This window comes from Lepidochelys kempii, chromosome 22 (genome assembly GCF_965140285.1).
Source record: "Lepidochelys kempii isolate rLepKem1 chromosome 22, rLepKem1.hap1, whole genome shotgun sequence".
NCBI lineage: Eukaryota > Metazoa > Chordata > Testudines > Cheloniidae > Lepidochelys > Lepidochelys kempii.
The window spans coordinates 10,823,141-10,843,184 of NC_136401.1; the positions used below are offsets into that span (position 1 = coordinate 10,823,141).

Sequence of the window (20,044 nt, forward strand, 5' to 3'; positions counted from 1 at the left end):
ATTCTGACCCCCACTTTTCCTTTGGCTTCAGTAGCGTTACTCTCCCATTTGCACTGGTGGAAGAGCGATCAGACTAAGGTCCTATATGGCCAAACTTTGCAAACCTGGGTGCCCAAAGTTAGGCCCCTAAATTCTTATTTAGACACCTACATGAAAGTGGAGTGATTTTCAGAGGCTCTAAATGCCAACAAATCACACTGATGTCACTGGAAGTGCAAGTGTCCAGCACCTTTGGAAATCAGTCCACTTATTTAGGGGATAGTAAGAGAGAACGAAATCCATGGCTGCATACTTAATGATAGAGCAGTGGTACTCAGACCTCAGCGGTTCAAAAGCCAAATTGGCGATCAATGTTACCCAAAAGAGCCCCAGTATTGCGAATTCATTGTTTCATTTACTATTCATATTTAAACAATCTGATGGGGAAATATTTAGTTTATATATAAGTCTATGGCAAATAAGTTAATAACTTAGTGCAAGTTGATAACTTAATTGGTTAATAATGTAGTAAAAGTATCCTGATTGGTTACTAATTAAATCACACTGTTTTAATATCATGGGCTGCAAAGAGCTGCAGGGGATACATTAAAGAGCCAGCCGCAATCTGAGCATCACTGCCCTAGCCCCTTGTGAGTGGTGGGAATCTGGCTTTGGCTGGGATTTTAGATTTTTGGGCCCATCTCCAGTACAGCTCACACACGTTATACGAGAATGGCTACTATGTATTGTGCATTCATGGCATGATCGTGAGGGATGCTGCACTCAAGGCGAGTGCTCAGGACCTGATAGGATTAAGTGAGTAGGTAGCACATTTCATCCTACAGGACCGCACAGTGCTCTGCATCAGCACAGAGACACGTACGTGACTCACGTCACCCACTGCTGAAGTGCAGCTATTCCTGGGGTGGAATGCAGCAACTGTTTGGCACAACGCAGCCCGTTAGGCTGAGAAGTGACGGAAATGCCATAACCAAGGAAATCTGCAGTGAGGGAAGAAGGCTGACAAAATATAATTACCCCAAACTGGAGTGCAACCTCGACACTGGGTCACAGCCCTAGTTCTGCATGCTAGAATGGAGAGAATCCAGGACTGGGACACATCTTCTCTCCCTGGCAAAAATAAGGTAGCGCATCTCACTGCCCACTGTCACCTAGGCTTTCTGTTTCCCGAAAGGGAACAGCTGCAGAGAAACTCCAGTGATATGCATTTCCTTATAACCTTCCCCCTCTTAAATCTAGTTGTAGTGAGACTGAGGCCTGATTAGTTGGTAGCTTTTAGCTACCCATTAATATTCTATCACCCGTGGCTTCACCGAAATGCAGCAGCACCAAGCTGACCGATACTCATGAAATTCCAGCCATAAGAGCAAAACAATGTTTCGATTTGAAAAGCCAGTCTGGCTTTCTAATGAGCTGAAAGGTAGGACCCAGCTGTACAGGGGGCCAACAGAAGTTGTCTAAAATTAATGGTACACAAGGTTATAAATAGGGTGTCATGCATTTTTATGCCCACTAACATAGCGACATGTAGAGTAGGCTACCATGCACTGTCTATGGTAGAGGATTAACCCTTTCTGGTTTTCCTGGGCTGAGACCAAAAATAGCAACCCACACCCTCCACCGTCAGCACCATTTGTCCAGTCCATCTTCGGGAAGGAAGTAAAAGCAACGGTTCCCAAACCTCAGAGGCGTGTTAGGGTACCATTCCCACAATAAGCAAATGGATAAGCTGCAAGTACATGCCTGAAGCCATTGGAACCGGTGTCCCGCAAGCAACTCCTGGTGCAGCTCCATTGTTCAAGCTGGGGGCAGGACAGAGGGAGCTTGTGCATGGAACGTAGACCATTTGTATGCCAAGAGGGCCAGCTCGGTGGGGAGGCACCATCCCTGCACTGCAGGGCAAAGCCAGGCAAGGAGTGATCCTCTGCTGCATTTTGGCTGTTCTATGCCGCACTGGCAGCCCAAGGAACTTAACCAGACTCTTCAGGAGTCTGTCCCTTTGCCTGGGAGATTCCTTAGGGTATAGATGTACTGCAGTAACATCTGTGCCATGCCACCAGTTAGGGGGGGAAAGGAGGCCCGGCCAGTGTGTCCCTATAGCATGACAAACCTTCAATAGCACAAGAGCAATCTCTGGCCGTGGGCGACCAGTGTGTAATCAAGGCGCAAATTACCACCAGGGGGAAGCACAAACATGGCTTAAAGCAACGTTTGAACCCCATTGTCCTGAGCAGCCCGGGCCCTACCACAGGGAGACCCAACCACCCCAGATCCCATCCCACATGTCTCTTTGTTGGCAAAGAAACCAGAGACTGGAAAGATGCAAAGAAGCCATTTCAGAGGTGCTCACTTTGCTTTGGGACCAGAATTTTCTATTCAAATTCTCCTTGGTATTTCAATCCCAAGGCTTTGTATTTCACTGGCCAAGTCATAATCTTGCAGTGACAACAGTTTTCAGGAAGGAACATGGTTTAAATGTATGGTATGTGCTGGTTTTATTTTACCTTCCATGGATGGCATGTCAACCATCCCTATGGCTGGGGTCTAGGTCTAAACAGAACAACAGACGAGCAACCATGTAATACAAAGAAGATAAACTTTAGCCTCTATATGATGTCCAGCTGCGTTTTTGCAGAAGGCTTCTGGTGACAGCACAGACTAGAGAAGCAAAGCTTGTGGGAACCAACCATGGAATCAGACAAACTCAAGTAGAACATAAACAGAGTAATGGGTCAATTTCTGCTCAGAGACACCGGTGTAAATCCATAGTAACTCCACTGAAGTCAGTGGCGTTAGTGTTTAATGCCGCTAGGATAAATTCAGAAGGGATATATAAGACGCAAAGGGATATGTTATACCTTGCCAAGTCAGTAGGAGTCTAAGACCCCGGTTGAGCACAACACCTAAGTACGTGCTTAACTTTAAGCATGTGCTTAACTGGTTTGTTGAATCAGGACCTAAGTCATTTAAGGGAAGGTAGAGGAAGTCCAGCTAACATGCGCGTTGAGAAAGGCAAACCATCTATATTATATGAAGTGAGACACCCTCTAAACTCAGTCCATACATCCAGATAAGTTTGCTAGCTAATATGAGGTCAGAAGTTCCAAACTTTAGCAGCTGTATTTTTAGAGGATGATGCTGCATTTATAATAATAAGGGGCAAATTCTGCTCTCTCTGACACTGATATAAATGCAGAGTAATTCATTTGGCAGCAGAGTTAAATGAAGAACGCAGCAGTCCTGCTATTTTAATGACTAGACCATAGTTCTTCTCGGGTCTAATAAGTCACAGAGTTCTGCAGTGCCTAACAACACAGCATAAGCAACCTGTAAAATGTAAACAACTCCTCAATTTCTCACCGATTTATTTTGACTGCCTCCTATCGTAATGTTTTATTTCATTATTTTAAAATCCAGAGAGATATTTCTGAAAAGTTACATAGAAAAAGGAAATGTGAGGATCAGAAATAAGGCTCATGGCCTGGACATATAAAACACACAGAGGAAAGTATTCATGAAACCAAATCTAACCAGTGGAAAACAAAAACTGACAATGTGGTAACTTGCAGGAAGTCCTTTATTAAGAGATAAAGGCTAGCATTACAACTGGACTATCCATTTTCAAAGATTAACAAAACCAAACCAAACCCAGGATAAAACAAGAAAATGTTTCTTTGTTAAAATAAAATTAGAACGTTTGTTTCTATTGGTTTGTTATGATTACAAAGCTTGATTGGAAATCGCGTCCTGATTTGCACACCAAACAGTAGTGAGACACCAGTTGTGTAACTAAGCAGTTAGAAAGATTAGCGAGATTTCCTCCCCCAAAACTCCACTGCGGGTGTACGATGGGGGCGGACAGCAGCAGCATGTTAAAACACAAATGGTCACACCTTCTTTTCAGACAGCTACTGTACAAAACAAAAATTCATAATAAATATCTTACAGAAGAGGCTCAGTACACTGCTACAATCCTTCACTGAAGGGAAACATATATACATCTTTCTCTCTATATATATCTCCTATATATAACTTATTTGACTTACATCACCATAAATGCTACAGGTTTCTAAGAGAAGGATAGGTCAGGAATTCCAAAACAATCATCACCCAGTGAAATGTATGTATCAGACCTGGGCCCCAATGCCTGGGATCAGAACACCACACAAAGAAGTTCTGATCCTGATCCAGATTTTGTGCTGAGAGTGAATCTCTAGTAGCTACAGTAACTGGAAGAGTGAGAACAAGAGACTCAAAAGGTCTGCTTAAAATAGACAGGATTGACATTGGCGTGAATGAGGAACTGGCAGGTTTCCTGCCCTTGTCACCTCGAGGTTAGCTCAACTTTTCAGTGGTCAGGGCTGGACCGCACATGCTGGCGTTAAAACTCTTAACCCTCAGTAACAGGAATGCAGCTGTTGTAAAGAAGTCCCACTTCAAGCTTAGAGACACAGGCCTGGGCTGAATAATATAAAACAACAGCACCAGTGTAAATGCTTGCTATAATGTTACTTCCATATCAAGGACCAATGCAGCAAAACACCATGGTATTTTTTCAACTGAGCTTTCTATACCACAGATGCATTCCCCCCTCGTGATCCAGCGAATCACTTAAACCCATGCTTAACTTTAAACTCATCTGAAGTCCACAGATCTACTCACATGCTTAAAGCCAGATGTGCTCTTCAGTACCTTGTTGAACTGGGGACGAAGATTCCTCTTTCACATTATTAGGACTAAGGGGAACACAAGCCAAGCTAGAAAGTAATTGGGGAGCTAATCAAAAATATCACGCTGATTGGGATTTGTCTCTAACCGGGAACTTGCACATGCAAGGAGTTCTAGCTAATGAACTGTGCCATGGACATAAACAGATGGAGGAGGTCTCTCTGCTTGTTTGACACCAGGGTGGGCTTCATTATTAGCACATCTGTTTTTCTTGGCACAATCTCAGGGAAATCTCAGGTCAGAAATCGCAGTCTATCTCAAATGGGTGCTACAACCTTGGGAGAAAAAACACATAGTTGCTTTTGAGTTAAACACTCACACACGAAGGAAAAAAATACCAAAGCAAGAAAGCATGACTTCAGCATCCAACTATTTGTTGGAGCGTGTGAGATGGTTTAAATTCCTGGAGCTAGAGCAGCGTTCCATGTATGTTCATTAGAGAGGCCTGAATTGAACCTCAAACTCTGGGGAAATTCAGCGCTGGATCCAAACTTTGCAGCTGTCCATTAGCTCCATAAAGGGGCTTAACAGAAATTCTGGATCCCCTATGCTGTGAACGTTTTCAAAGTCTGGATCCCGACGTGCACTCTCTGGCTCGGGTCCGTCCGTTTCATATATTGTGTAACACGCCGGTAAAATGATATTGGAGGAGAGTGCTATTGAGTTCATGACCTGTTCTACATACACATTTTCAGATCAGTGAAGGGAAGGTGAGAAACGTGTGAGCCACTGCGTCCTGAAGGAACCCAATGTGGATTTGTAAAGATTTCCCAGCATATTTGGAGGAGGGCAAACTTGAGATTCAGTGGTTTGATTAAAGGAAACAACCAGATCAGCAGGGGTCTTTTCTTCCCTCCAGCCGACCCCCAGGATAAGAATATCTTCACTGGGCTTCAATGGAAGTTATCCATATCCTGCTGGAGGAAGATCAGGGCCTGAATGTTCTAGGTCTTCAAAATTAAGCTAGATGTCTGGTGAGGACAGGCTTTCTGGCAAGATTCCTGGTCCAAACAGCCGTTCTCATGCTATTTTGGCACATCTGCACCCAGAACCTAGAAATGCAGACGCAGCGGTGCTAAGGTTCTCTCTGGGTTCAGCTCAGGTTTGGGGCCCAGGTTTGGGTCAGTTCTTATTAAGAGGTGGGTAGGAACCAACCCTCCTTACTCCAGCTTCTGATAAGAGTTTAAAGCTCAAACCTCTCTCTGTAAGGGTCTAGATCCAAACCTCAAGGTTGAATAGGCCATGCTTTTGGATCTGGATTTTGAACCCCTAAATCAGGAGCTTTCAGATCTGGGATTTTGGTTCCGCCCAATTTTGAGATACTGGTTGAAATATTCAAATGCAGCCAGAGAATTTAACCACACACCTTTGCACGAGCTAGCTAGATTTCCTGAAAGAAAGGACTAGAGTTTAATTGAAGAACCAACATGTTTGTTTTCGCACTTCTCCTATTCCTGCTGCCCCTTATATTAAATACAGTGCACCCAGCAGCCAGACTTTTCTTTGTTCAAGATTAACAAAACTGACTTCTCTTTCACTATCCCAACTCCATTCGAAGGTGGAAGGGTCAATCCCCTTACCTTTTTCCTTGGCGTGGCTGTTTAATGGGGCCCTTTCACGTGGGCCAAGCTAGCAGAATGTTAACACTGGTCTACTCAGGGAGTGGGTAAAGGTCGGGGAGCCCCCTAGCACACTGCACGTAGCAGCTTTAGTTTGAAAGGTCACCGACTGCAGGAAAAAAAAGAGGGACCCCACTGTGGATGTTGTCTTGGGGCACCCCCCATAATGAGGTTGCCAGAGCACATTCTGCATGCAGTGCCAGCCCCAGGAGGAGCAGCAAGTCAAAGATGCAGGAGTCAATTTTTGGAATAATAACAACAGCGAAAAATAAATAAATAAACGAATGGCTCTTACAAGGGCTTGCAGCCGCCCACCACACAGTGCGCCCTCAGTGCTGACATCTGTGGTTGAAATAGCTTCCGTCGGGCCTCATCAAACACTCCCATTCTGTAACAATACTTTGCTGACCTTTAAGGAGCTGACTTCGGCCAGGCTGCTCCTATACAGATAGAAGACCTACAGCATGGCTGCAGCTAGCCTGTGTCAGCTCACTTGGGCTCGCAGGGCTAAAAATTGCAGCGTAGACATTCAGGCTCAGGGTGGAGCCCAGGCTCAGGGACCCTGCAATGGGGGTGGATCTTAGAGCCTGGGCTCCAGCCCGAGCCCAAATCTCTACGTTGCTATTTGCAGCCCCACAGCCAATCCCTGTGAGGCTGAGTCAATCGACCTAGGCTCGGTGTCACTGTGTAGACATAGTCACAGGTACAGAGAACAGACGCGATTTCCCCAAGGTCAGAAAGCAGCTGCAAAGCCAGGAACAGAACCGGGGAATCCTGCCTCCTAGTAATCTGCTCTCACCACTATTCTGATGGGGAAATGCTGGCATGTCCCTCCCTATAGTACGGACTTTGCTTGAGCTAGCAAAACCTAGAATTAAAATACAGGGAAAATAGGGTCAATAGATTTGAGAACCCTTCCCCTCCACCGAATAGTTTTCAATGATCACAGAATCTTATCCTCCAGGAGGGTCACCCAGCCCTAATTAGAAAAGGACACACATGAGACAGGCAGAGAGAGAGAGAGAGAGAGAGAGAGAGAGAGACAGACAAATGGAGACCTTTTTAGTTCTCTGTGGTTTGTTTCCAACAATTAAATGGAAGCCGTACACATGCGAGACAGAGAGAGAGCATCAAAAGAGAGAAAGATGCTCAAGAGTCCCCAGGGTAGGGGCATAAGAAAAGGGAACTTCTGGGTAATATGAGGATCCCCTATTGAGAAACTTTGATGAAAAGTAAATTTGCACATTTTCCCTAAAGCCAGAGGCTGCTAATAGCTCTGATCAGTCTCACCGGATGCGTAGCACAGGGCGCTTGCTTCGAAAGGTGAAAGTTCAGAGACTGGCCAGATGTCTGCACTAGGGACAGACAACATCTGGGTCAGAGAGAGAAGAGCTGGCTACATTACTTAGCTCTGGCAGCAATCCCTGCTGGGGAAAAAAAAGAAAAGACTCCAGCCTTGGGAGAAGCTGTTTTAGATGTTCTAGTCAGGACTGGTCAGATGGAGAACAACACCAGGGCAAAGTAGTGGGAGAATTGACTGTAAACCAGGGAGGGTTTCTATGCGCAAGGAAACACTAGCTCACACCCTCCTGGTCAGGAGGCAAGGCATAGTTGAGATGCAGCATCTAGCTTATATCATGCAATAAATATTTCACTCTTCAAAGCACTGTACAAACATCAGCTAATCCTCATGACATCTTGTTAATCAGGGTAGTGCCAATAACCCCATTTTACAGCTGAGGAAATTGAGGTTAAGTGACTCACCTAAGGCTGCATAAAGGAATTAGTGTCCTTTAGGCTCAGGAGGAGCTGGAGTTCAGTCCCCTGCTCACAATGCTATGCCTCTTGCAACAGTTCATTGGTTGTCTGTGCAGGCTAACTGAGAGAGACAAGTCGGAAAGATTCAGATGGGCATGTGCAATGCTGGATTTGACTTTGCAGGTTGACTTTTCACAGGGCTTCCACTGCAGTGTGCACCACTGATGGACCGACTTTGTCCCCTCTCCTTCCATCTGTCCAGATGGTGGACAGCCATATATAACCATCTAAGAAAAGAGATGGCCCTGAACAAGCCCCCTGGATCCAAACACCCCCAAACGTTGGGATAAAGGGGACCGAAATCGGAGCCACAATCCACAGCAGAAGTTTTGCAAAGGGGCCCAGCTTCAAATGGGCTGAACCAAAGCCCTGGGTCCGAACACCACTACTGGAATTTACCAAATTAGTAGAAGGTCACGTTTTAGGCTTCTGCTCTCACAGTCTTCACCGAAGAACATGGGAATTGTACCTGAGTAATGGTGGCAGGATCAGGCCCTTTGTCCCACACAGGTTTTTTTTTTAAAAAAATCTTTGTTAAACTCAGGGGTGCTGGAACAATTTGTATAGTGGGGGTGCTGAGAGCCATTGAACCAAATTGTGAACCCTGAATGTAATGGAAATCCCTTCAAGCCAGGTGGTGCAGCTATCCTACCCCTCAGCCTCCCTGCAGATGAGTCTCTCAGGCCACATATGGTAAATAATGGAGAGTGGGTGGGCATGGCTGAAACTCAGGTCGTTCTTTTGGGAAATAGCCTAGAATATGACTCTCTCCTTAAATTAAAATTCATCTGCCATTGACCGGTAAAAATAAATCACATGACTCCTCCCTTCCCCCGGGCTATTTCCTCCCCCCCTCCCCTTGAGGTAGATGTCTATTGGCAGGGGATGAAACCAGAAAAGAGTCTTCCAAGCAGGTCTGCCCCCCGGGGGCCTGCTCAGGTCAATTAGTGCACGTTCACTTTTAAACCTACGTCCCTGCTTGACTTGCCAAGCCAGGTCTGGTCTGGTTAATAGGTGGCTACGTTATGCGTCTCCGATGCACTAGGCCTGCCCGGGCTCAGCATTCTTGCAGTACACAGGCAGCCGTCGCCGTCTGGGGTGGGGGCGAGCTGCATTTCTCAGGGGCTACAATCTTTCCTTCATAGTCAATGCAGGTGGCGCTCCGTGTCCGCACTCCCTCGCCGCAAGTTCGGGAGCACGGCGACCAGGGGCCGACGCGCCAGATGGGGCACGGGAGGTCGCCGCAGGGCTTGATGTCCTCAGGCTTCAGAGCCTTGTCGCAGGTGGCAGAGGCCTGGCCCTCCACATCCCGGCATTCCACCGTTCGCCTCTGCCAGCCAGAGCCGCAGGTTTTGGAGCACACGGACCAGTCTCCCATAACCCACTGCGAGGTCAGCATGGGCTGGATGATGTTGGCGGATTTCTTCTCCTTGACCTTCTGCTTGCTAAAGGGGACGTCCTTGGGGATGAAGAAAGTGTACTTCACCTTGGGCGGGAAGACCTCACTGGAGACGGTCAGCAGTTGGACGGTGAGAGATTCCGGAAGCTGCTGGAAGCTCTGGAGCCGCTCCAAGGTCGTCAGAGAGCCGCTGTACTTCAGGATTGTCCCCTTCACCAGGAGGTCTTGCTCCATGGCTGAAATGGCAAAGTCTCCATTCAGGAGGTACTTGCCGTCCAGGGTTCTCAAAGCCAGGTAGTTTCCATCGTGTCGGACCCCTCGGTGGCTGCGTTGTTTGATGTCAATGTTGGTAGCTCCAGCAGGGATCGTGACAATGTCATTATATCCATACCTGCATGAATCAAGAGGAGATGGTTGTCGTCCTGAACTTACAAACAAATTAGTACAGGGACGGGTTAGCATATTGCCCATGACAAGCTTGACCTAATCAGCACTCCAGTGCTGTGGCCGGGAAATTCTACGACAGCCTCTGATAAAAAGTTAAACAGGAGGGTTTTTCTGAACAAAATGTGAAAATGGGCCGTGCAATCAATTATTTATTTTGATATGAAATTTCCTTTATTTGACACTGCCCCTAAATTTTTACATTGCAATGGGGCTGCAGAGTTTTGTACTGAAAGCTCAGATCCGTATTGGGACCTCATCACGGACACAGAGGAGAGTTTTGACAGCTGGGTATGAGGCAGCTGGGGATTTTGATACCTGGGGAGGGATCAGTGACAGTTTGGAGCTGGAGGATAAGAACACTGGCTGGATGTTTCTGCTAAAACAATCAGCAGTTACTGATATTTATATTGTCCTCTTTAGGTTTCAGAGTTAACATCTCCTGTGAGATGAGGAGGGCAGTTCACACCTGTCTGAGCTATTTTTCCAGGCCGTCTGCAGATTCAGGCATGTATCTCTGCATTGGTTGCACTTGGTTCATAGAATATCAGGGTTGGAAGGGACCTTAGGAGGTCATCTAGTCCAACCCCCTACTCAAAGCAGGACCAATCCCCAATTTTTGCCCCAGATCCCTAAATGGCCCCCTCAAGAATTGAATTCACAAGCCTGGGTTTAGCAGACCGATGCTCAAACCACTGAACTATCCGGTTTTCTTTGCAACCATCAGAGACAGCAACTGGGTTTTAAAAAAAAGGAAATAAGATTCTGGAGTGCAGTTTTGCCGCTGGGCTGGATTCCAGGGCAAATTGTGTTGCTGTCGAATCCTGGAGTATGCAGGGGCCTAGGGACTGCAGTGTGAGCACTGAGTCATGGCTATGGACTAAAAGGCCTTTAAGTCAGGGACACTCTGTCATTGTGCCTTGTACATTGTCTGTGCTCAGCAAACAATAATGATCATCTGTGACAGGTATGAGGCAACACACTAGAATCCAGCACTTGGCACAAGTCAGCACCTGTAACCGACAGGAATATTCACACATGGCATTTCAAGGGCTTGCGTTGTGGCTTGCAATTATGCGTAGAGTATTTTGGAACAAAGCCTTAGGGTCGAATTCTGCTCTCCGTCGCGCTGGCATCCTTAACCCTGATCTTAATAGGATCTCTTGTAGATTAAATCCTTTTGGCTGTCATTACCACGTTAATCTCTCTTTAGTCAACCACAAACAATTCATTGGCAAATGGAAGTTCCATTCATTGTGTTCCCTGGAAGGAAACCATTTAGGAAATCTAATTGGACTTTGGGAGTAATCTCGCCACATGGAATTTGATATCTCAGCCCTTTGTTACTCTCTTTCCAAGAAGCCTTTTATATTGGGCTCTGTTGGCTAGCATTATTCTGCTTGAAGTTTAACCTTTAAGCACACAGGGCCAGCTCTTCGGATGGTGTCAGTTGCCACAGTTCTATTGATGTTAGTGGCAATACACTGATTTATACCCTCTTTAAGCTCTGGCCCAGACAACAAAACTCACCAGCGTGTCAGGCCAGCATGAGATCATTGAGCCATGCAAGCATTGCATAGGTCTTGTGCTGGCCCACTGCACGCAGGTGAAATTCAACCTCTCCGCTCAGGGCAGGGACTGACTTTGTGTGCTTGGTAGAGCACCAAGCCCATGCCAGTGGCACCAGATAATGTTGAAAGCAACAGGCACTGATTGGGTTACATAAGGAATAAACTTTGCAGAAGTTTCATGGAGTTTGAGGCAGAGATAACGAACAGAACAGGGTCACTTGACTGGATTCGGAGCTCATTTACACTAGTGTAAATCCAGGTTAACATTATGGAAACCAACAGAGTTATGCCTGATTTATACTGGTGCAAAGTAGATCAGAATCTGCCTGACTGACAAGTAGTTTAGAGTCTAAACTTGTGTGTGTGTGTGTGTGTGTGTGTGTGTGTGTGTGTGAGAGAGAGAGAGAGAGAGAATTGTTTTTGCAACCTTAATAATATCATGATACCTTTAGAAGTTAATGTTAAGAGGTATTTTTAAAAATATATATTTAAAGTTTTTCCAGCAATTTTGGCATCCACAACATTGCAGCACTTAGATAGCACATAAGAATCAGAAAGTGTAACGGACAAGGGACAAAATGTTAGTCTGACCGGGTCTGGGTTCACTATCCAAGCTGTTTCAAGAGTAAAAATTAAAACAAATGGGGAAGAGTAACCTAGGTGATTAAATCTGAAATAATTGTCAACATCTGACATGCTGCTGGTCGTCTGTGTAAGGAGATATGCTTTTAGTAATGTGTGGGGGTATTCTTTGCTCGGCTACACCCTGTGTGAATGTATTAATGTCAGTGAGGTTGCAGAGGTGTAACTGAGTGAAGAATCGGTTCAGAGGCTGGATCCTGAGCTACTGTAGATCAGTGGAGCTCCACTGAAGTCTAGTGTTTGGCCCCTTGGGAAAGAGCCTTGGAAACAGTGACTATGTTTTATGATTAAACCCCTTTTCTCACTGGGCTTGATCCTGCAAAGCTCCCATTAGCTGGAACGATGGAAAATCAGGACCTCTGAGAGCATCCGTCCAGAGTTTGCAGGTTGTTCGGGGGTTTGATCCTGCCAGGGGCTGAGTGAGTATCAGGACCATTATGAGGTGAAAGCTGCTGCTCCAAAAACATCCCCAGGAGAGACAACCCTCTCTCACTTGGTGCACCTTTACGCTACGATCATGTCCTTCCAACACACCCTGGAATACCAGGCTTCAACCTTCCCAGGACTTACTTGGATCTGTTGAGTGAGCCAGATATTTTCCTGCATGTTGACCCATTGCCACCGCACACCCCACACTTGTCGAGCTTCTTGGAGGAGCCAACCACGTGGTCACAGCCAGCTTTGATGCACTGCCCGTGGACACAGATGGAGAGGGTCTCTGGCCCACACAATGTCCCATCGATCACCTGGGCCATAAGAAGCAGACAATAATGAGACAGTTCCATGACCCCAGCTGGGGCCTTTCATTCAATTATATTCCAGGCAAGGACAATAATAATTAAAGGCAAGTGTCTTACTTTGGCCTCAAATACTTTGAATTCGCTCCTCCCTCTGGCTCGGCAAAAGAGCTTGCAACGGTCCCGGGGGGACACCCCTGAATACTTGGGGAGCCACTCCAGCAGATTCCCATCCAGATCTGTGAAGTTGTAGCTGTTGTACTTTTCGCACTGCTGCTCTCTAAAGCTCTTCCCTGAAAGGAAGGGGAAATGTGACCCGACAGCAACCTAAGGGCAATGAATCACTTGCCTGAAGTCTTACAAATGGCATCCATCCAGTCAGTGAGCTATGCTTGCTGCTTATCTGTGCATACACACTGCAAGTCTCACCAGTAGACCCTGTGGGAGCTGGTAGCTGGGTGGATACCCCTACCAGAAGACTGTGGCCAGTTAACCTGCCAATGGCTCTTGGGGAAGTGGTGACTGGGGAAGGGGTGGTTTTGATGAATAAGCCTGATGGTAAGTGTGGGATGGGAGGCCGTGAGCTGCCTCCAGAAGCTGGGTGAGGGATACTCTGATTGTCTCAGTGGCAGACAGAGCCCTCCCTGTCTCCCTAACATTACGCTATGCAGTGCCTGGCAGTCAGATCTCAGCAGACAGGCTGCTGCCATCCATAATGCCTCCTAAATTATATCAATAGCTGTACAATGGCTCCTTTCACTCCTGCACTGGGAAATCCGGCCGTTCTCTCTGGAGCGTCTGCAGACGGAGCCAGGGATATTGTGTGGAGGGTAGTGTGACTTGCAAACAGCGGATTACCATCCAGCGGGCATTCCTCTGTGCGGCATGACTGATATTTGGCTCTCTGACCCTCGCAGTATTTTCCACCGTTCTGAGGTGCAGGATCATTGCAGTCCCGGTACGAGAAGTGCACTCCTCCTCCGCACGTCCTGGAACAGGCTCCCCACGGGCTCCAGGGGCCCCAGTTCCCATCCACCATGGGCTGCAAGACATTGCAAAGGATTCTGTTACAGAAGGCCCTTGTTACGGCAATGAAATAAATCAGTAATAATCTTTTGCTCTTATCTAGCGCTTTTCAGCAGTAGATCTCAAAGTGCTTTACAAAGCAAATCAGTATCATCTCCATTATACACATGGGGAAACCAAGGCACGGGGAGGGAAGTGACTTGCCCAAGCATTAGGCCAGTGGCCAAGCCAGGAATAGAAGCCAGGTCTCCTGAGTCCCAGTCCAATGCACTACTCACTAGAGAGGCCATTTGTGGGATGTTCAAAAGGGTTCTGAGTACCAAAGATGGACAATCTCAGCCTATACAGGCAAGCCTAAGTGCCTAAGGGACGTGGCTGCTTATGGTGGCAGGCTGTTAATGAGCCTAGAAGTTATGTTACAGTGTGTTTGTCTGTCAGGCGGTGTGTTGCTGTAGCCCGGGGTCGCTGGCAGCGTTCATTTCTAAATAGATAAATATGACAAAAAGGTGTTCTACAAAACCCGATGGAGGTCAAAATATTTTTTAAAAAAATGCAGCCAAGCCACATGCTCTGGCTGAGGTTTAAACATCCCCTGTGACATTTGCAACCCAAACCTTGCAGCATCACGGGAGACCCAGACAGGGAACAAGCCTGTGGTGCCCAAGCGAAACGGAGCAGTCCACGTCCCTCGTGCCAGCTGAGTGACGTGCAGAAAGCAAACAGCGAGCAGCAAGGGGGGCGGGGTAGGGGGGAACACAAATATGATTGTTTGTACATTAAAAGATCATTATGATTGCAGCAGGAGCCCACAAAGGACAGGAAACTCAGTTAAAGGAGTAAAGAGCCGATACTTTGGCACACCAGGAGAGGTGTTCTCTCCTCAGTTCTTAGCCTCTGTACTCAGTAGCAAGGTCATGAAGGCCAGAGGAATCACACCAGAGGAAAGCGGTTGTGAATTATGACTCAGCCTTGTGATTTTTATCCTGACATTGATCCTGTCATGTAAATATGGAGGGCAAATAAAGGACTACAGCACCAGTGAAATGACCCCATATGTTGCTGCCTAACAGTGCTGACGGGGGCCCTGATCTATCAAAGCACTTATGCACCTGCTTATCTTTAAGCACCATCAACTTTAATGAACCTATTCAAGTGCTTACAGTTAAGCGCGTGTTTAAATACTTTGCTGCACCTGGGGCCTGATTCAGACGTAGCTGATCTCTGTGTACGTTCCCAGCGGGGAAAGAAAATGACTCAATGGCACAAGGACAATCTGCTCTGTCGAGTTCAGACCAGCGCAAACCATAATGCAATTCACTGCAGAGTTAATCTATGAGCTGGCCTTACCCAGCACAGGCTGAAATAAAAAATCTCTCAGTGTAACATGCCATCAGAGGAGATATTCACAAGAAAACCAGGTAAATCAAAAGATATGAGCCCTTCCTGGATACAGGTTAGGACGGACTAGGATAAGGGAACCGCCTCCCTCTCCCCCCAATTTTGTAACATGAGGTGCTTCATTTATAAATTACCAGATGTCTAGGAGCTCAATTCTAATTGGCATAAACCTGATCCACAGGGATCCACATTAACAGACTGGATTACAGGATCAGGGCCATCGACACTATCAGCAGTTAACACTCACACCCAGAATATTTGCTCATCTTGTCTCTTCCTTGAGAACCAGGCAGAAATTGTTTTGTGTTTGAGTTCACCCTCCTTGGATGTAGGCAATGAGGAAGTAGGGTCTAGCAGTCTGAGCACAAGGCTGGGAGTCAAGACTTCAAGGTTTTAATCCCATCTCTGCTAGTGAGTTGCCATGTGGCCTTGGGCAAGTCACGTCGGCTCATTGCCTTAGGTTCCCCACCTCGGGTTAACAAGACTTCCCTGGATCTTGGGAGCAATCATGTATGCAAGTGCTAAGTATTAACTCTACTTAGATAACAAACTGTTTGTGGCAGATGCTCTCTTTTTGTTCTGTGTTATACAGCACCTAGCACCGTGGGCTCATGGGCCATGACTTGGGCTCCTAGTGCTACCACAATACACATAAGAATGATAATATGGCCTTCAAGGCTGGGCAATGCCTAAAGCTCAGCTGCTTTTTAAAGATGATTGTGGAGAGGAAGATCATGGGCAGATGCCAGAGGGCCCGGCTCTTCAGCCTCATTCGTGGTGAATAGTTCTTTTACCCAGGTAGAGACAGATCATCTCTTTCCCATCAGCCATTCTGTTACCTGGGGCTTCCTCGCATCTTGTGCCACGCAGCTGCCATCCCAGCACAGCCTGCCCACTCCACAGGGCGTACCGTCTGCCCATGGCAAGCTGCCATTTTTGGTGTGACATAGGGGCTCCCTGGTGTCCATTCTACACCACAGCTGTGCACAGATGTCCTCGTCCGTGGTGTTTGGGCAGTGCCGGAACTCCTTGCCAAAGATCTGCTGGCACTGGCGGTCCAGGTCGTACATGGAGAGCTGGCCTGGAAGGTCTGTGGGGAGGACGATGGGTTCGGCTGGAGCATCAAGCAGACAGTCACCTAGTCAGCAAACAGGGCAAAGCAGAGTGAGGCTGGAAATGAAGGAGTTTACCATTCAGCTAAGGCATAGTCCTGGGCTCCTAGGGGCCAGCTCCATTCTCTTTTGCTGTCCAGCAGGGATGACTTTATTATCTCTATGCTGTCCCTGATCAGTGGGCGTCACGTCTAAGCCGGCAGTATCCCCCAGTGAAGCAATTCCTCAGCTGCCATTGTCTGCATGAAGCTGCCCCAACACCACTGCTTCCCGAGCATAACTGGGACGCCCCAGTGCACGGTGTCTGTGACGGAGAGCTTATAAGCCAAGCAGGTGGGTAAAAGACTGATATGGGACCTTGGGGGCCTCTGACCTATTCAGGCTTTGCCTGGCTAAGATGTCAGCCAGGGCCCACTGCCTGCCTTTCACAGCTTGCGTGTTCCAACCTGCCGCGGTGCTTGGACTGGCCTAGGAGCCGTTAGAGATGAAGTCTGTGCACCCAGCTGAACAGGAGCCAGGGATATCAATAGGGCCATATTGTCAATGGCATATAGGCACCAAAGGATGCAGATGGGCTCGAATGGGATTTTCAAAAGTGCCACAGCAGCTTAGGGGCCTAAATATGTTTGAAAATCTGGCCCTGGAGGACCTGTGCTGGCCTGGGTCCCCGTGGTCTGGAATAACCCCAGCCATCCAGTGGGTACTGAATTGATTCCTACCATGTCCCCCGTCAAGAAACTCTGTGAGGTACATGGCGCTGCAGGGGGACCAGGGCAGGGTCTTGTTCAAGTGGACAAAGAGAGGCGCCATCATGTGGTGTTTTCCCAGGGGCCCAAAGAGCCTCTCACAGGTCTTGGAGTCGTCATGGGGCATGCTGAGCACGTGTCCTGGAAGAGGAGAGCACCTGAATGTTAGCAAGCCATCTTCCTCCCTCCTCCCATCCTCACTAGCCTACATCCTCTCTGAGTACATCCCGACTGGCCTCTGACACTTCCCGCCCTTCTCAGGCTGACAGCCTTGTCGTGGGTTTGAACGGGGAATCCCCATCTGCTTCCAGGAGAGTCCCACACACAGAGGGCCCAAGGGGAGCACCTCTCCTAGGACAGGCGTCAGCCAGGTGCAGGCAAAAGCAGGTGCCACCATAAAAAGGGAATGTTCAATACAAGAGCAAAGGACCACAGTGAATAAAAAGAAAAGGGTTTGGAGTGCTTGGGCCAGATCCTCAGCTAGGGTAAAGTGGCATAGCTTGACTGCAGGGAAAAAAAAAAAAAAGACGTTTGGTGCCATCATCTTGTTTGCTCTGTTTGGGTGTATTACCTCTGCCCCCACCCTGGGTCTGCCTGGTTTATTGAGCTCATAAACTCTTTGGGACAGGGACTGTCTACACTCTGAGCACTGAGCAGTACCTGTCACAGTTGGGCCCTGATCTTGATTGGCCCTTAGACACTAATATAATAAACATCATTTATAATAAAATAATAATAAATAATAATAATTGAAGTCAACGGAGCTACGCCAGTTTACAATGGTGTACACCAGTTGAGGATCCGGCACTCCAGTTTAAACTGCCCCCTCCCAGCCCCCCTGACTTGAGAGAGACTTCAGAGCCGAGAAGCTGGAGCTATAAAGACCCTGCCATGGATTCTGCTGCAGTGGCCCGGCTGGCTGTTCCTCAAGTGCGTGCCATACAAAAGGAGTTACCTAGTTCATGAGCCAGGGTGTAGGCAGCCTGGAGACCCTCATCTTCAATCACAGAGCAGCTTTTGTTCGGGTCACACATGGTGCCAATGTCTGCCACTCCCAGGGTGTCGCAGCTCTGGTGCCCACAGAAGTCCTGTGTTTGAAAACGGAACCAGGGGAAATATAGTTAGAGAAAGCATGGGTCCCCATCTGATTCTATGGACTCATGGCCTGTATAGATTTGTAGGAATATGGCTAACCAGGGATCTATCGATTGTTCCGTTAACATGCCACTCCCTGGGACTGCAGGAGCCCTGGGGTCTATTCCCACTTCTAGCTTTTCCTTGTATGTTAACCTGTGTCTTGCTACATAGATTGCTGAAAGAACTGTCTATGTCTGTATGTTTGTGCCAGGAGATGGTACTGCACGTTAGATTCAGATCTACCAAGCTCTCTCATGCTTGAGGCATAGATAAAATGAACTCCTAGATCGTTGCTGTCTATAAATCCCATGGTTCTGTGATATGAAAATAAGTAAGACAAGATGTGGCCTATTAACTGACTACTAAGTGAGATTCCTCGAGCAGCTGGTTTTCTAAAATTCACTGTTATGGGATCTGTAGGTCAGTGAGTTTCCAAGGAGTTTTCATCTCTTCCTTTTCTCTGAAGTTCTGATGCCTTTGCTGGGCACTTGATGATGGACCAGAAAGAAAATATTTAATGGAGAGGAAGGACGGCTTTATGAGTAAGCACTGGAGCGGGAATCAGGAGATCTAGCTTAAACTCCCAGCTCTGCCTCAGGGTCCCTGTGTTACCTTGGACAAAGTCATGTCATCTCTCCGGGTCTCAGTTCCCCACCACGGACGTGGGAATAACAGTCTACACTCTAAATAGAATGTAAGAGCCTTGGAGAAGGGACCATCTCTTAGTAGGTGTATGTACAGCACCTAGCACTGTTAGAATATTGTACTGGAGGGGTATAGTTCTGCCCCCTCCTTATCTCCCTCTATGCTCCAGGCCATGGCCAAGGTAAATCCCATATGGATTCTGGTCTGTCAGCGGCTGAGACTACAGACCTGTCTAGTCAGCAGGACGGCAGTGTCGTAGTGCTCTGGGTGACGGTCACTCGCGGGGTTGAAGCTCTGTTGCCAGTTGCAAAAGTTGCGCAGCGTGAGCCCTCCATTATCGGACACTTCCGGCCCGGCCTTCTCATCCTCCACAACCAGCACCTTCACCACCACCAAACTGACGGAGTTCTTCAGGGTAGGGTGCTGGTAGATCCGAGCGGCCACTGACATCAGGGTCAGAATGTGGTTCTGAAAGGAGAAAGGCAGGCGGGCAACCAGAGGGTTAAACCCTTGGGTCCAAAGTATACAGCGTGAAGCCTGCCACTTTCTGTTCCTTCGCAGGGGCCGCTAGTTAGGGTTCTGTTAAGTCCCGGGCACTAGGGATGAAGCAATACAACCTTCCTGACAACTTCTACGGCGTCTAAAGTGGGCACCTAACAAACATCCTTAATACGCTCCATGGGCTGCATTTTCCATTGCCCTGCGCCTTGGGCAGTCGTTTACACCAGCCCAGAGGGGGCGTAAAATTCTTACACCTGTTCTGTACTGGTTTAAATTATAACCAAGGTGCAAGACCAGGGAAAATCAGATCCCCTAGATCGGGGGGGCCAACCTGAGCCTGAGAAGGAGCCAGAATTTATGAATGTACATTGCCAAAGAGCCACAGTAATACGTCAGCAGCCCCCCATCAGCTCCCCCCCGGCCCCCGCTCCTAGTGCTTCCCGCCCATCGGCGGCCCCGCCGCTCCCCCTCCCTCCCTCCACCTCCTGATCAGCTGTTCCTTGGCATGGAGGAGGCTCTGG

The 20,044-nt window shown here is 47.7% G+C and overlaps 1 protein-coding gene across 1 annotated transcript in view; it reads right to left on the minus strand.

Moving 5' to 3' along the window:
• Positions 1 to 3,559: 3,559 nt before the first annotated feature.
• Positions 3,560 to 20,044, minus strand: part of ADAMTS8 (ADAM metallopeptidase with thrombospondin type 1 motif 8) — a 31,509-nt gene continuing 15,024 nt past the window's right edge. Inside the window, exons 2-9 of the mRNA XM_073320617.2 lie at positions 19,251 to 19,490; positions 18,196 to 18,328; positions 17,214 to 17,381; positions 16,222 to 16,520; positions 13,817 to 14,000; positions 13,079 to 13,251; positions 12,792 to 12,967; positions 3,560 to 9,955 (exon numbers count right to left, since the gene is read on the minus strand). Coding sequence (XP_073176718.2) covers positions 9,223 to 9,955; positions 12,792 to 12,967; positions 13,079 to 13,251; positions 13,817 to 14,000; positions 16,222 to 16,520; positions 17,214 to 17,381; positions 18,196 to 18,328; positions 19,251 to 19,490 — 2,106 coding nt within the window. The 3' untranslated portion in view covers positions 3,560 to 9,222. The remainder of the gene's footprint in view (positions 9,956 to 12,791; positions 12,968 to 13,078; positions 13,252 to 13,816; positions 14,001 to 16,221; positions 16,521 to 17,213; positions 17,382 to 18,195; positions 18,329 to 19,250; positions 19,491 to 20,044) is intronic.